This window comes from Dermatophagoides pteronyssinus, unplaced genomic scaffold, assembly GCF_027571235.1.
Source record: "Dermatophagoides pteronyssinus isolate colony J.1.1.1.1 unplaced genomic scaffold, Derpt_VIB-CSIC_2022.12 sq0025, whole genome shotgun sequence".
Taxonomy (NCBI): domain Eukaryota; kingdom Metazoa; phylum Arthropoda; class Arachnida; order Sarcoptiformes; family Pyroglyphidae; genus Dermatophagoides; species Dermatophagoides pteronyssinus.
Genome location: NW_027461549.1, coordinates 167,758 through 185,490, shown reverse-complemented (window position 1 = coordinate 185,490; position 17,733 = coordinate 167,758). Strand labels below are relative to the sequence as shown.

Sequence of the window (17,733 nt, the reverse complement as noted above, 5' to 3'; positions counted from 1 at the left end):
GGAAGAATCTGATTGAAGAAGAGATCAAATCAGAAGATGAATTCAAAATCGATGCTGAAACCAAGAAAAAGATTTTGATGAAAAAACCAAAACGAAAAGAATCGGTCACAGAAGTTCCAGAAACAGAAGAAAAAGAAGTGATCGAAGATGTTAAAACCGAAATCTTCGAGGAAATTATCGATTTGCCAGATGAAGAAAAATCAGAAGAATTAGTTGAAATGACGCCCGAAGGTAAAAAGAAAATTGTGAAAAAGATTAAGAAAATCAAAAAACCAAAAGAAGAAGAAACAAAACCAGAAATAGAAGTAACAAAATCTACTGAAGAAGAAAAACCAAAGGAAAAAGAAATCACTGAACAACCTGAACAGCCAGAAATGATCGAAACGAACGAAGTTATTGAAACAATCGAAGAGACGCCAGAAGGTGAAAAGAAGGTGATCAAAAAGATTAAGAAAGTCAAAAAGCCAAAAGAGGAAAAACCATCAGAAGAAACATTGCCAATTGAAAGTGAAATCGTTGAAAAACCCGAAGAAGAAGAAATAACTGAAGTTATCGAAACAATCGAAGAGACACCAGAAGGAGATAAGAAAGTGATTAAAAAGATTAAGAAAGTAAAAAAAGAAAAGATTGTGGAAGAAATACCGGAACCTGAGATTGCAGAATCAAAATCTATTGAAGAAGAAAAACCAACTGAAGAAGAAATCATTGATCAACCTGAACAGCCAGAAATGATCGAAACGCCGGATGGTGAAAAGAAAGTTGTCAAAAAGATTAAGAAAGTCAAGAAACCGAAAGTGACTGAAGAATTGATAAGTTTGAAACCGAAAGATGAACCAGTCATTGAAGAAACTATCGAAGAAGAAATTCAAGCAGAAGATGAATTTAAAATCGATGCTGAAACCAAGAAAAAGATTTTGAAAAAACCAAAACGAAAAGAATCAATCACAGAAATACCAGAAACAGAAGAAAAAGAAATTATCGAAGATGTTAAAACCGAAATCTTTGAAGAAATTATTGAATTACCTGATGATAAGCAAATACCCGAAGAAATTATCGAAACAATCGAAGAGACACCTGATGGAGAGAAAAAAGTTATCAAAAAGATTAAGAAAGTGAAGAAACCAAAAGAAGAAAAAATCGAGATAGAAGAAGTGAAGCCAGAATTTGAACAAGAAAAGCCTAAGGATGAAGAAAAGCCGAAAGTGGAAGAAGAAATCACTGAACAACCCGAAGAACCAGAAATAATTGATTCAATCGAAATCATTGAAACAGTGGAAGAAACACTAGATGATGAAAAGAAGGTGATCAAAAAGATTAAAAAAGTAAAAAAACCGAAAGATGAAAAACCAATGGAAGAAACATTGCCAATTGAAAGTGAAATCATTGAAAAACCTGAAGAAGTAACAACAACTGAATTAATTGAAACTATTGAAGAGACACCTGACGGTGAAAAGAAAATTGTCAAAAAGATTAAGAAAGTAAAGAAACCAAAAGAAGAAAAGGTTGTCGAAGAAGAACAGGAATCCGAAGTTGAAAAAATGAAACTTGCTGAAGAAGAAAAACCTAAAGAAGATGAAGAAATCACTGAACAACCTGAACAGCCAGAAATGATTGAAACAACCGAAGTTATTGAAACAATCGAAGAGACGCAGGAAGGTGAAAAGAAAGTTGTGAAAAAGATAAAGAAAGTAAGGAAGCCAAAAGTGACCGAAGAAATGATAAGTTTGAAACCTTCAGATGAAATAATCGTAGAAGAATCGATAGAAGAAGAAATTCAACCCGAAGATGAATCCAAAATTGATGCTGAATCGAAGAAAAAGATTTTGAAAAAACCAAAAAGAAAAGAATCAACAACCGAAATTCCTGAAACAGAAGAAAAAGAAATTACCGAGGAAGTTAAAACCGAAATCTTTGAAGAGATTATTGAATTACCGGAAGAAGAAGTAGAAAAACTAGAAGAAGTTATTGAGGTGACACCAGAAGGTGAAAAGAAAATTGTGAAAAAGATTAAGAAAATCAAAAAACCAAAAGATGAAAAACCATCGGAAGAAACAATGCCAATTGAAAGTGATAAACAGATTTTCGATGAAATCGTTAAACAACCAGAAGAAGAAGAAACAACCGAGATAATTGAAACAATTGAAGAGACTCCTGAAGGAGAGAAGAAAGTGATCAAAAAGATTAAGAAAATCAAAAAATCGAAAGTAGAAAAGATCCTTGATGAAGAAACGAAACCAGAAGCAGTTGAAGAAGAAATTACTGAACAACCTGAGCAAGCAGAAATGATCGAAACGACCGAAGTTATCGAAACAATCGAAGAAACACCAGAAGGTGAAAAGAAAGTTGTGAAAAAGGTTAAGAAAGTAAAGAAACCAAAAGAAGAAAAGGTTGTCGAAGAAGAACCGAAACCAGAAATTGAAAAATTGAAACTAGTTGAAGAAGAAAAACCGAAAGAAGAAGAAGAAATCACTGAACAACCTGAACAGCCAGAAATGATTGAAACTACAGAGATAATTGAAACGATCGAAGAAACACCCGAAGGTGAAAAGAAAGTGATCAAAAAGATTAAAAAAGTAAAGAAACCAAAAGTGACAGAAGAAATGATTTCTTTGAAACCGTCTGATGAACCAGTCGTGGAAGAATCAATTGAAGAAGAGATTAAACCAGAAGATGAATCAAAAATCGATGCTGAAACTAAGAAAAAGATTTTGAAAAAACCAAAACGAAAAGAATCGATCACAGAAATTCCGGAAATATCTGAGAAAGAAATTATCGAAGATGTTAAAACCGAAGTCTTTGAAGAAATTATTGAATTACCTGATGAAGAAGAAGAAATTATCGAATTGACACCAGAAGGCGAAAAGAAAATCACCAAAAAGATCAAAAAAATCAAAAAACCAAAAGATGACCAAAAACCCGAAAAAGAAGAACCAAAACCAATTGAAGAACAACCAGAACAACCAATCGAAACAATGATAACGACTATTTCCACACTGGAGGAAAAAACATTCGAATTGGAATCGGATACCATTCTGGAAACAGAAAAATCTGAAATAGTCGCTGTTGTTGATGATAAAAAAGGTATGTATAAATTTTTTGATAAAAAATCAATAGAAATGGCCGAGATATTAGTAGGTTATACAGAAAATAATTTAAATGATGATGAAATTACCGCAATAAATGATCGCAATGATGATGGTAACGAAATGATGGAAATGGACGAAAACGCTAAAGCTACAAATATTTTTGCTGCTGCTACTGCTGCACGTGATTATGGTGATGATTTTGCTATTTTTGTTGCTAATGATGATGATAATGATGATGCTAATGGCTATTCTATGTTGGCCAATCAATTAAAATTAATTGTTAAAAAATCAAAAATTTTAGAAAAATCACAACTACCAGATGATGACCAAACGACAGAAGAAATGTTGATGAAGGAAAAGGTGAAAAAATCGATAAAAATTCGTAAAGGTGAAAAGTTGCAGGTTGGTGAGCAAGGTGAAAAGCCGAATGCGGAATTGGAGTTGGTAAAGGTTGAATTACAGCCGATTAGTGATGAAAAAATTGTAGATGAAGATCAACCAGATTTGGAAGAGATAAAGCCTGAAACGGATGAAAAAGATGTGATCGAGAAACCGAAAAAGAAACCAATCGAAGAAAAAAGCGAAATGTCAGAAGAAACTCCAAAAGGTGAAAAGAAAGTGATTAAAAAAGAAAATCAAGAAAGCCAGTGGAACCAGTAGAACCATTAAGATCGTTGAAGAAGAAACAAAACCAGAAATAGAAGAGAAAAAATATCTGAAGAAGAAAAGCCAAAAGAAGAAGAAATCACTGAATCACAACCTGAAGAGCCAGAAATGATTGAAACGATCGAAGTTATTGAAACAATCGAAGAGATGCCAGAAGGTGAAAAGAAGAGTCGCGAAAAGATCAAGAAAGTAAAGAAACCAAAAGATAGAAAAGATCATTTGTTGAAGAACTAAAACCAAAAACTGTTGAAGAAGAAAAACCGATATCAGAAGCAATTGTTGAACAACAACCAGAAATGAAGTGGAAATGATCAGAAGTTATCGAAATAGTGGAAGAAACTCATCGAAATTCGGATGAAAAGAAGATTGTAAGAAGAAAATTATCAGACGAAAGTCAAGAAACCAGAAAGAACCGACAGGTGACATAATAAGTATAAAACCTAAAGAAATGAAGAACCAATTACGGAAGAATCAATTGAAGAAGAGATTCATCCTGAAGAAGAATCAAAAATAGAAACGACAACAAAGAAAAAGATTTTGAAAAAACCAAAACGAAAAGAATCAATCACGGAAATTCAAGAAACAGAAGAAAAAGAAATTACTGAAGAAGTAAAAACCGAAATCTTTGAAGAAATCATTGAAATACCTGAAGAAGGTGAACAACAACCTGAGAAAATTATTGAATCGGTTGAGATAACATCTGAAGGCGAAAAGAAAATTGTGAAAAAGATAAAGAAAGTAAAGAAACCAAAAGAAGAAACGAAACCAAACGAACCAAAACTTAGTGAAGATGAAAGAGTGATAACTGACGAACTCGTTGAACAACCAGAAAAAGAAGAGTCGACAGTCGAAATAATTGAAACAATCGAAGAAACACCAGAAGGTAAAAAGAAAGTAATCAAAAAGATTAAGAAAGTAATGAAACCAAAAGTGACAGAAGAGATTACGGAACAAGAAACAAAACCCGAGGTTGAAGAATGGAAAACGACTGAATTAGAAAAACCTGATGAAGAAGTTGACATTACTGAACAACCTGAACAAGCAGAAATAATTGAAACTACAGAGATAATTGAAACGATCGAAGAGACACCTGAAGGTGAAAAGAAAATAATCAAAAAGATTAAGAAAGTCAAGAAACCGAAAGTGACAGAAGAAATGATAAGTTTGAAACTTTCAGATGAACCAGTCAAAGAAGAAGAGATTGAAAAAGCGATTCAACCAGAATCAGAATCCAAGATTGACAAAGAAACCAAGAAAAAGATTTTGAAAAAACCAAAACGAAAAGAATCAACTAGTGAAATTCCAGAAACAGAAGAAAAAGAAATTACCAAGGAAGTTAAAACTGAAATCTTTGAAGAAATCATTGAATTACCAGAGGAAGGAGAACAACAACCTGAGGAAATTATTGAATCGATCGAGATGACATCTGGAGGTGAAAAGAAAATTGTGAAAAAGATTAGGAAAGTAAAGAAACCAAAAGAAGAAGGGCAACAAATTAAGGATGAAGAATCAACAGTGATTATTGAAGAAATGGTTGCCAAGAAGTCAACTGAAAAAGAAATTCTGGACGAACAAAAACCCGAAGAAGAGATACAACCTGACATCGAATCAGAAGTCGGTGTTGAAGCAAAGAAAAAGTTTGTTAAAAAATTGACCAAACCAAAAGCCAAAATACAGGAAGCTGATGACAAAGAAATAATCGAAGAAACTACAGTCACAGTAACCAAGGAAATCATTGAACTTCCAGATGATGAAGAAATCAAACCAAGTGATGAAAAAGAAAAACAAAAAAAGAAAAAGATCATCAGACGCAAATCTAAACCGGATGAAGAAATAAAAGTTATCACAGAAGAAATGATTGAATTGAAACCAACCGAAGAAGAAATCACTGAACAACCTGAACAGCAAGAAATGGTCGAAACTACAGAAGTAATCGAAACAATCGAAGAGACACCAGAAGGTGAAAAGAAAATGAAAAGTGAAAAAACTAAAAGAACCAGTAATGACTGAATATGAAACTAAAGCGTGATGATTAACAAGAAACGACAGATGCATAACAGAGGAAATCGATCGAATTGAAACCAGACCAGAAGATGAATTCAAGAGGAGCAAAAATCAAGAAGAGATTCACCCAGATATCCAATCTGCAAGTAAGTGTTGAAACAAAGAAAAAATTAGTGAAAAATTGAAAAACCAAAAGAACCAACAGGTGAAGAACAAAGCCCTGATGACAAAGAAATAACTACAGTCACTGAGAAAGAGGAAATCATCAAGCTTTCTGAGGATGAGAAACCAAAGAAAAAGAAAAAAGTCATCCGAAAAAAATCTAAACCAGATGAAGAAACGATATCCATCACAGAAGAAATGATCGAACTGAAACCGAGTGAGGAAATTCACGATGAGCAGAAACCTGAGGAAAAAGAAATTATCGAAGAAACGACTGTTACTGTGAACCAATTGAAAAAGTTATTGATGAACTACCTGAAGAAGATGTTCAAACGACTGACTGACTGAAGAAAAAGAACTAAAGAAAAAGAAAAAACAGATGAAAATGAAGATATCAGACGAAAGTCTAAACCAGATGAAGAAACGACAGCCATCACTGGAGAGATGATCGAACTGAAACCGAGCTGAGGAAAAATTCTGGATGAGCAGAAACCTGAAGAAGAAATTGAACCAGAAATTGAATCTGAAGTTGGTGTTGAAACAAAGAAAAAATTGGTTAAAAAATTGACTAAACCAAAAGTTGAACTACAAGAAGCTGGTGAAAAAGAGATAACCGAAGAAACAACAGTCACTGTCACTGAGGAAATCATAGAATTTCCTGATGATGATGAAGAAATCAAACCGAGTGAGAAAAAAGAAAAAACCGAAAAAGAAGAAAAAATCATCCGACGCAAATCTAAACCAGATGAAGAAACAACAGACATCACAGAAGAAATGATCGAATTGAAACAAACAGAGGAAGAAATTCCAGAAAAATACGAGATGGAAATTATCGAAACAATCGAAGAGTCACCAGAAGGTGAAAAGAAAGTGACCAAAAGATCAAAAAGTGAAGATACCAAAAAGATGAAAAGATTATGGAAGGAAGAACCAAAACCAGAAATCGAAAAATTGAAACTTGTTGAAGAAGAAATACCGAAAGAGGAAGATATTAAGACAGTGAACAAGCTGAACAAACAGAAATGATTGAAACCTACAGATGAATCAATTAGAAACGATCAAAGAAGAAATTCAACCAGAATCAGAATCGAAGATTGACAAAGTTGTAAAGAAAAAGATTTTGAAAAATCAAAAGAAAAGAATCAATCACAGAAATTCCGGAAACAGAAGAAAAAGAAGTGACCGAGGAAATCCAAACTGAAATTTTTGAAGAGATTATTGAATTACCGAAAGATAAAGAACAAAGACAAGAAGAAATTATCGAGTTGACACCTGAAGGTGGAAAGAAAATAGTGAAAAAGATCAAGAAAATCAAAAAACCAAAAGATGAAATGAAACCTGAAATAGAAGAAACAAAAATTGGTGAAGAAGAAAAACCTAGAGAAGAAGAAATCACTGAAAAACCATCGAAGGAACCAATACAAGAAGAAATTGTAGAAGCCCAAACAGAAGAAATTTCTGAAACTGAAGAAATCATTGAAACAGTGGAAGATACACCAGAAGGTGAAAAGAAAGTTATCAAAAAGATAAAGAAAACAAAGAAACCAGAAAAGCCAACAGCAGAAATAAAAGAACAAATCTCAGAAAAATCAGAAGAAAAACCAATATCAGAAGACATTACCGAACAACCTGAGCAACCAGAAATGATTGAAACAACCGAAATCATCGAAACTGTTGAAACGACACCCGACGGTGAAAAGAAGATTGACAAAAAGATCAAAAAAGTAAAAAAATCAAAAGTGACTGAAGAGATAATTTCATTGAAACCTTTTGATGAACCAGTCGAAGAAGAATCAATCGAAAAAGAGGTCAAACCAGAAGATGATTCCAAAATCGATGCTGTAACCAAGAGAAAGATTTTGAAAAAACCAAAACGAAAAGAATCAGTCACGGAATTTCCAGAAACAGAAGAAAAAGAAATTATCGAAGAAGTTAAAACTGAAATCTTTGAAGAAATCATTGAATTACCCGAAGAAGTTATCGAAACAGTTGAAGTGACATCAGAAGATGGAAAGGAAGTAATCAAAAAGATTAAGAAAATCAAAAAACCAAAAGATGAAAAACCATCGGATGAAACCGAAAAATTGATTGTAGAAGAGAAAAAACCTATTGAACAGGATAAACCGAAAGAAGAAGAAATCACTGAACAACCTGAACAGCCAGAAATAATAGAAACAATCGAAGTCGAAGAGATAACCGAAGATGGAAAGATTATCAAAAAGATTAAGAAAGTTGAGAAACCAAAGGTAACAGAAAAAGAAACAACCGAGATAATTGAAATGGAAGAAGAAACACCAGAAGGGGAAAAGAAAGTGGTTAAAAAGATTAAAAAAGTGAAAAAATCCAAAGAAGAAAAGATCGTTGAAGAAGAACTGAAACCCAAAGTTGAAGAGATAAAGTCTACAGAGGAAATAATTCCAGTCGAAGATGAAATCGCTGAACAACCTGAGCAGTCAGAAATGATAAAAATTATCGAAGTCATCGAAACGGTCGAAGAAATGCCAGAAGGTGAAAAGAAAATGGTCAAAAAGATTAAGAAAGTCAAGAAGCCAAAGATAACTGAAGAAATGATAAGTTTGAAACCTTCAGATGAACCAGTCATAGACGAGTCAATTGAAGAAGAAATCCAACCAGAAGATGAATCCAAGATTGACAAAGAAACCAAGAAAAAGATTTTGAAAAAACCAAAACGTAAAGAATCAATAACAGAAATACCAGAAACAGAAGAAAAAGAAATTATCGAGGAAATCAAAACTGAAATATTCGAAGAAATCATTGAATTGCCAGATGAAGAAAAAGAAGAAAGACAAGAAGAAATTATTGAAATGACGCCTGAAGGTGAAAAGAAAATCACCAAAAAGATTAAGAAAATTAAAAAACCGAAACTCCAAGTTGCAGATTCAAAACCACTTGAAGAGGAAAAGCCAAAAGAAAATGAAATCACAGAGCAACCGGAACAGCCAGAAATGATTGAAACAACCGAAGTCATCGATACAATCGAGGAAACTCCGGAAGGTGAAAAGAAAATCAAGAAGATCAAAAAAGTGAAGAAACCAAAAGATGAAAAGGTTGTTGAAGAAGAAATTAAACCCGAAGTTAAAGAATCAAAACCAACTGAAGAAGAAATCAAGGTACAACTGGAACATCCAGAAATGATTGAAAAAACGGAAGTCACTGAAACAGTCGAAGAAACACCAGAAAGTGAAAAGAAGATCGTCAAGATGATTAGGAAAGTGAAGAAACCGAAAGAAGAAAATCTCGCTGAAGAAGAAGTGAAACCCGAGTTCGTAGAATCAAAACCTACTGAAGAAGAAAAACCTAAAGAAGAAGAAATCATAGAGCAACCTGTTTTAACTGAAGTGATAGAAACAACAGAAGTTATCGAAATACCAGAAGGTGAAAAGAAGATTGTCAAAAAAATCAAGAAAGTAAAGAAACCGAAAGAAGAAAAACCATTGGAAGAGCCGATTGAAAGCGATATAACCGAGAAAATCATCGAAAAACCAGAAGAAGAAGAAGATAAGACCGAGATAATTGAGACGATTGAAGAAACACCAGAAGGGGAAAAGAAAGTAATCAAAAAGATTAAGAAAGTGAAAAAACCAAAAGTAACTGAAGAAATGATGAGCGTGAAACCGTCAGATGAGCCAGTTTTCGAAGAATCAGTTGAAGAAGAGATCCAGCCAGAAGATGAATCAAAAATTGAAACAACAACAAAGAAAAAAATATTGAAAAAACCAAAACGAAAAGAATCAGTTACTGAGGTTCCAGAAACCGAAGAAAAAGAAATAACCGAGGAAATCAAAACTGAAATTTTTGAGGAAATTATCGAACTGCCCGAGGATGTGGAGGAAAAACTAGAAGATGTTATTGAGGTGACACCAGAAGGAGAAAAGAAAGGGATCAGAAAGACCAAGAGAATCAAAAAACCAAAAGAAAAAGAAATTTCGGAACCAGTGAAAATTGAAGAAAAAACACCAGAATCCGAAGATATGATAGAAGAAAAAGATGAAATTCCTATAGAAGAGATCAGTGGAAAGGTAGAAGAAAAATCAGATGATGAAAAGCAGATGGAAAAAGAAATTGGAAAAAAACCAAAGAAAAAATCGGTTCGTATCAAGCCAATACCAGAAATAATAAAGGAAGATGATTTTGGAAAATTGCCTGAATTGCAATTAAAATCAGAAGATAAAACAGAAGAAAAAGTTGAAATAAAAGAAATGCAACCTTTTGATGAACAAAAACCAGAAGAAGAGATAGAACCAGATATTGAATCGGAAGTTGATGTTGAAACAAAGAAAAAATTAGTGAAAAAATTGAAAAAGCCAAAAGAGCCAACAGGTGAAGAGCAAAAACCCGAGGAAAAAGAAATAACTGAAGAAACAACAGTCACTGTTACTGAGGAAATTATTGAACTTCCAGATGACGAAGAAGATATCAAACCAAGTGATGAGAAAGAAAAACCGAAAAAGAAAAAAGTCATCAAACGGAAATCCAAACCAGATGAAGAAACTAAAGTTTTTACAGAAGAAATGATTGAATTGAAACCAACAGAGGAAGAAATTCCTGAAGAGCAGGAGATAGAAATCATCGAAACGGTGGAAGAAACACCACAAGGAGAAAAGAAAGTGGTTAAAAAGACTAAAAAAGTGAAAAAACCAAAATTTGAAAAACCAATGGAAGAAACATTGAAAATCGAAGATCAAATCATCGAACAACCTGAAGTAGAAGAAACGATTGAAACAATAGAAACTATAGAAGAGACACCTGACGGAGAAAAGAAAACAACCAAAAAGATCAAAAAAATACGAAAGACAAAAGAAGGTAAAATTATTGAAGAAGAATTGAAACCCGAATTTAAAGAATCCAAACCCACTGAAGAAGAAAAACCGAAAGAAGAAGAAATCACAGAACAACCTGAACATCCAGAAATGTTTGAAACAATCGAAGTCATGGAAACAGTTGAAACAACACCAGAAGGTGAAAAGAAAATTGTGAAAAAGACTAAGAAGGTGAAAAAACCGAAAGATCAGAAACCAATGGAAGGTGAAATCATCGAGCAACCTGAAGAAGAAGAAACAATTGAAACTATCGAAACTATCAAAGAGACACCTGACGGTGAGAAGAAAACTACTAAAAAGATCAAAAAAATACGAAAGACAAAAGAAGGTAAAATCATTGAAGAAGAAGTAAAACCCGAAGAGGAAAAAATTCCTGAAAAAGAAGAGATAGAAATCATCGAAACAATTGAAGAGACACCTGAAGGTGAAAAGAAAGTTGTGAAAAAGATTAAAAAGGTAAAGAAACCAAAAGATGAAATCATTGTCACAGAAGAACCCGAGCAAGAAATTAAAGAATTTAAAATTGCTTATGAAGAAAAACCGGAAGAAAAAAGGGAACAACGTGAAGAGACTGAAATGATCGAAACGACTGAAGTTATCGAAACAGTTGAAACTACACCAGAAGGTGAAAAGAAAATTGTCAAAAAGATAAAGAAAGTTAAAAAACCGAAAGATCAGAAACCAATGGAAGAAACATTGCCAATGGAAGGTGAAATCATTGAACAACCTAAACCAGAACAGTCAGAAATGATTGAAGCCATCGAAACAATCGAAGAAACACCAGAAGGTGAAAAGAAGAAAGTCAAGAAGGTGAAAAAAGTAAAGAAACCTAAGATAACAGAAGAAATGATAAGTTTGGAGCCATTCGTCGAAACAGTCACTGAGACCGAAGAAATCATAAAATTTCCTGATGAAGAAGAAAAAATCGAACCAAGTGACGAAAAAGAAAAACCAAAAAAGAAAAAAGTCATCAGACGAAAATCTAAACCAGATGAAGAGACCACAGAAGAAATTCTGGAAGAGCAAAAACCTGAAGAAGAAATCAAACCAGACATTGAATCCGAATTCGATGTTGAAACAAAGAAAAAATTAGTGAAAAAATTGAAAAAACCAAAAGCTGAACTACAAGAAGTTGATGAAAAAGAGATAACAGAAGAAACTACAGTCACTGTCACAGAAGAAATCATCGAACTTAGAGAGGAAGCAGATATCAAGCCAGTTGATGAAAAAGAAAAACCAAAAAAGAAAAGAGTTATCAGACGAAAATCCAAACCCGATGAAGAAACAACGGAAATTACAGAAGAAATGATTGAATTGAAACCAACCGAAGAAATTCTTGATGAACAAAAACAAGAAGAAGAAATTCAAATTATCGAAACAATCGAAGAGACATCTGACGGTGAAAAGAAAGTGGTTAAAAAGACTAAAAAAATGAAAAAACCAAAAGTTGAAAAACCAATGGAAGAAACATTGCCAATCGAAGATCAAATCATTGAACAACCTAAGGAAGAAGAAACTGTTGAAACTATCGAAACTATAGAAGAGACACCTGACGGTGAAAAGAAAACTACCAAAAAGACTAAAAAAATTAAAAAGACAAAAGAAGGTAAGATTATTGAAGAAGAATTGAAACCCGAATTTATTGAATCAAAGCATACTGAAGATGAAAAACCGAAAGAAGAAGAAATCACAGAACAGCCTGAACACCCAGAAATGTTTGAAACAACCGAAGTCATCGAAACAATTGAAACAACACCAGAAGGCGATAAGAAAATTATCAAAAAGACTAAGAAAGTGAAAAAACCAAAAGATCAGAAACCAATGGAAGAAACGTTGCCAATGGAAGGTAAAATCATTGAACAACCAGAAGAAGAAGATAAGATCGAAATAATTGAAACTATTGAAGAGACACCAGAAGGTGAAACAAAAGTTTTGAAAACGATCAAAAAAGTGAAAAAACAAAAAAAGGATAAAATTTTAGAAGCTGAACCAAAACCTGAAGAATCGAAATCTGAAGAAGGAGAGAAGCCGAAAGAAGAAAAAATCACAGTAGTGCCTGATTCAGTAGAAATGATTGAAACGACCGAAGTTATCGAAACAGTAGAAGAAACACCAGAAGGAGAAAAGAAAACTATCAAAAAGATTAAGAAAACTAAAAAACCAAAGGTAACCGATGAAATGATAAGTTTGAAGCCTTCAGATGAACCAATCGTAGAAGAATCTATCGAAGAAGAATTTCAACCTGATATTGAATCCGAAGTTGGTTTTGAAACAAAGAAAAAATTGGTTAAAAAGTTGACCAAACCAAAACCTGAACTACAGGAAACTGTAGACAAAGAAATAACCGAAGAAACAACAGTCACTGTCACTGAGGAAATCATCGATCTTGATGAAGAAGAAATTGAACCAAGTGATGAAAAAGAAAAACCAAAGAAAAAGAAAAAAGTCATCAGACGCAAATCTAAACCAGATGAAGAAACAACAGTCATCACAGAAGAAATGATTGAATTGAAACCAACCGAAGTAGAAGAAATTCCTGATAAAGAAGAGATAGAAATTAGCGAAACAATCGAAGAGACACCAGAAGGGAAAAAGAAAGTGGTGAAAAAGATTAAGAAGGTAAAGAAACCAAAAGATGAAAAGATTGTAAAAGAGAAAACCGAAACCGAAATTGAAGAATTTAAAATTACTGATGAAGAAAAACCAAAAGAAGAAATTACAGAAAAACCAGAAGAGCCAGAAATGATTGAAACAATCGAAGTTATCGAAACAGTTGAAACGACATCAGAAGGTGAAAAGAAAATAGTCAAAAAAGTTAAGAAAGTGAAAAAACCAAAAGAGCAAGCAGCTGAAATGCAGAAACCTGATGACAAAGAAATAACAGAAGAAACATCAATTACTGTGACCGAGGAAATCATTGAATTACCTGAAGAAGAAATTGAATCCAAACCAATTGATGAAAAAGAAAAACCGAAAAAGAAGAAAATTATCAGACGAAAGACTAAACCAGATGAAGAAACGACAGCCATCACAGAAGAAATGATTGAATTGAAACCTAGTGAAAAAGATCTCGATGATCAAAAACCCGACGAAGAGATCCGACCTGAAGAAGAATCTAAAGTTGAAACCGAAACAAAGAAAAAGATTTTGAAAAAACCAAAACGAAAGGAATCTATTACTGAAATTCCAGAAACAGAAGAAAAAGAAGTGACCGAAGAAATCAAAACTGAAATCTTTGTCTCAGAAATCATCGAATTACCTAATGATGAGCAAATGCCCGAAGAAATTACAGAAACTATCGAAGAAACACCTGAAGGTAAAAAGAAAGTCGTCAAAAAGGTAAAGAAAGTAAAGAAACCCAAAGATAAAAAACCAATCGAAGAATCGGTTCTGATCGAGGGTGAAATCAGTGAGAAAGTTCCTGATGAGGAAGGAACAACAGAGATAATTGAAACGATAGAAGAAACACCAGAAGGAGAAAAGAAAGTGATTAAAAAGATTAAGAAAGTGAAAAAATTTAAAGATGAAAAACCCAAAGAAGAAACATTGGTGATTGAAGGTGATGAACCTAAGGAAGATGAAATAGTTGAACAACCAGAAGAAGAAGAGACAAGTGAAGTTATTGAAACAATTGAAGAGACATCTGACGGCAAGAAGACAATTGTCAAAAAGATGAAGAAGAAAGTAAAGAAAAGTAAAGATGAAAAGATTATGGAAATAGAAAAGAAACCAGAAATTCAAGAGACAAAATCTAGTGAGGAACAAAAATCTGTCGAAGATGAAATAACAGAAAAACTTGAACCTGTTGAAATGATCGAAACAATTGAAGTTATCGAAACAGTTGAATCGACACCCGAAGGTGAAAAGAAAATAGTCAAAAAGATCAAAAAAGTAAAGAAACCGAAAGTGACAGAAGAAATGATCGAACTGAAACCAACCGAAGAAATTCTCGATGAGCAAAAACCAGAAGAAGAAATTCAACCTGATATTGACTCTGAAGTCGATGTAGAAACAAAAAAAAAATTAGTGAAAAAATTGACCAAACCAAAGGAACCAACAGATGAATTACAGGAAGCTGAAGAAAAAGAAATAACCGAAGAAACTACTGTCACTGTCACCGAGCAAATTATTGAGCTTCCTGAGGATGTTAAACCTGAAGACGATGAAAAACCTAAGAAAAAGAAAAAAGTTATAAGAAGAAAATCTAAACCAGATGAAGAAACAACAGTCATCACAGAAGAAATGATTGAATTGAAACCGACTGAGGAAGTTCTTGAGGAGCAAAAACCTGAAGAAGAGATTCAACCAGACATCGAATCTGAAGTCGGTGTTGAAACAAAGAAAAAATTAGTAAAAAAATTGACCAAACCAAAAGCTGAATTACATGAAGTCGGTGAAAAAGAAATAACCGAAGAAACAACAGTCACTATCACTGAGGAAATCATCGAGCCTCCCGATGAAGAAAAAGGAATTAAATCAAGTGATGAAAAAGAAAAACTGAAGAAAAAGAAAAAAGTTATTAAACGAAAATCTAAACCAGATGAAGAAACGACAGACATCACTGAGGAAATGATTGAATTGAAACCAACCAATGTAGAAATTCCTGAAGAACAAAAAGAGATCGAAATCTTTGAAACAGTAAAAGAAACACCAGAAGGAGGAAAGAAAGTCGTTAAAAAGACTAAAAAAGTCAAAAAATTAAAGGATGAAAAACCAATTGAAGAAACAGAATTGCCCATTGAAAGTGAGATTATTGAACAACCAGAAGAAGAAGAAACGATCGAGATAATTGAAACAGTTGAAGGGACACCTGAAAGTGAAAAGAAGATTGTGAAAAAGACTAAAAAAGTAAAGAAACCAAAAGAAGATACAGGTGAAATAATAAGTATGAAAATTAAAGAAGAAGAACAAATTACGGAAGAATCAATCGAAGACGAGATTATACCTGAAGATGAATCCAAAATTGAAACGACAACAAAGAAAAAGATAATGAAAAAACCAAAACGAAAAGAATCAATTACGGAAATTCCAGAAACAGAAGAAAAAGAAATTACCGAAGAAGTAAAAACCGAAATCTTCGAGGAAATTATCGATTTGCCTGATGAAGAAGAAGAAATTATCGAAGTGATCTCAGATGGTGAAAAGAAAATAACCAAAAAAATCAAGAAAATGAAAAAACCAAAAGTTGGAAAACCATCAGAAGAAACATTGACAATAGAAGGTGATAAAACAGAGGAAATCGTTGAACAACCAGAAATGATCGAAACAACCGAAATTATTGAGACAGTTGAAGAGTCACCTGATGGTGAAAAGAAAATTGTCAAAAAGATAAAGAAAGTAAAGAAACCAAAAGATGAAAGACCTTCGAAAGAACCAATACAGGAAGAAATAGCAGAACCTAAAGCAGAAGATATTTCTGAAACAGAGGAAATCATCGAAACTGTGGAAGAGACACCAGAAGGTGAAAAGAAAATGATTAAAAAGACTAAAAAAATAAAGAGATCAAAATCAGAAAAGCCAAAAGCTGTCGAAGAAGAAAAACCTAAAGATGAAGAAATTACCGAACAACCCGAACAACCAGAAATGATTGAAACAATCGAAGTCATTGAATCAGTTGAAGAAACACCAGAAGGTGAAAAGAAAATCGTCAAAAAGATCAAAAAAGTAAAGAAACCCAAAGTGACAGAAGAAATGATAAGTTTGAAGCAATCAGATGAGAGAGTCGAAGAAGAGATTCAACCAGATGATGAATCCAAAATTGAGCACGAAACAAAGAAAAAGATTTTGAAAAAACCAAAACAAAAAGAATCAATCGAAGAAATTCCAGAAACAGAAGAAAAAGAAATTATTGAAGATGTTAAAACAGAAATCTTTGAAGAAATCATTGAATTGGTAGAAGATGAGGAAAAAAGGCAAGAAGAAATTATAGAAACTATCGAAGAAACACCTGAAGGTAAAAAGAAAATTGTGAAAAAGATTAAGAAAGTAAAGAAACCAAAAGAACCAACAGGTGATGAACAGAAACCTGAAGAAAAAGAATTAACAGAAGAAACGACAGTCACGGTAACTGAAGAAATTATTGAACTTCCAGAGGATGTTAAACCTGAAGATGAAGAAAAACCGAAGAAAAAGAAGAAACTCATCAGACGAAAAACAGAGGAAATCATCGAGCTTCCTGATGAAGAAGAAATCAAAAGAAGTGATGAAAAAGAAAAACCAAAAAAGAAGAAAACAATTCGACGCAAATCTAAATCAGATGAAGAAACCACAGCCATCACAGAGGAAATGATCGAATTGAAACCAACAGAGGAAGTTCTCGAGGAGCAAAAACCAGAAGAAGAAATACAGCCTGACATTGAATCAGAAGTCGATGTTGAAACAAAGAAAAAATTGGTTAAAAAATTGAAAAAACCGAAAGAACCTATAGCGGAAGAACAGAAACCAGAAGAAAAAGAAATAACTGAAGAAACGACAATCACGATCACTGAAGAAATCATCGAGCTTCCTGAAGATGAAGAAAAACCAAAGAAAAAGAAAAAAGTCATCAGACGCAAGTCTAAACCAGATGAAGAAACAACAGAAAAAATGATCGAACAAAAACCTAGTGAGGAAGAAATTCCTGAAGAACAATTGATAGAAATAATTGAAACAATCGAAGAGACACCTGAAGGTGAAAAGAAAGTGGTTAAAAAGTCAAAGAAAGTGAAAAAACAGAAAGATCAGAAACTAATGGAAGAAACAGAATTGCCAATTGAAAGTGAAATAATTGAACAACAACCAGAAGAAGAAGAAACAACAGAGATAATTGAAACGGTAGAAGAGACAACACTAGAAGGGGAGAAAAGAGAGTAGTGAAAAAGACTAAAAAAGGAAAGAAGCCAAAAGATGAAAAGATTGTCAAAGTGGAACCCGAAATTGAAGAATTTAAATTAACTGATGAAGAAAAGTCAGAAGCAGTAGACATTACTGAACAA

At 33.2% G+C, this 17,733-nt stretch overlaps 3 protein-coding genes across 4 annotated transcripts in view; all 3 read left to right on the top strand.

The window, feature by feature from the left end:
- LOC142645864 (uncharacterized) overlaps window positions 1-17,733 on the top strand; it is a 51,698-nt gene that overhangs the window by 7,661 nt on the left and 26,304 nt on the right. The gene's annotated exons all lie outside the window — the stretch shown is intronic.
- Window positions 18-3,746, top strand: LOC142645862 (uncharacterized). Its single transcript, XM_075823311.1, has 2 exons — window positions 18-3,081; window positions 3,388-3,746. Exons 1-2 carry the CDS (start codon window positions 78-80, stop codon window positions 3,744-3,746), a joined length of 3,363 nt encoding a protein of 1,120 aa, XP_075679426.1. The 5' UTR covers window positions 18-77.
- On the top strand, window positions 3,746-17,611 carry LOC113795809 (uncharacterized). 2 transcript variants are annotated; one of them, XM_075823242.1, is made up of 2 exons: window positions 3,746-3,909; window positions 8,220-17,611. In XM_075823242.1, the coding sequence occupies exons 1-2, from the start codon at window positions 3,861-3,863 to the stop codon at window positions 17,609-17,611; spliced, it is 9,441 nt and encodes a 3,146-aa protein (XP_075679357.1). In that variant the 5' UTR covers window positions 3,746-3,860. The 2 variants fall into 2 exon arrangements, with proteins under 2 accessions (XP_075679357.1, XP_027201833.2); XM_027346032.2 differs by lacking the exon at window positions 3,746-3,909 and having other exon boundaries at window positions 7,139-17,611.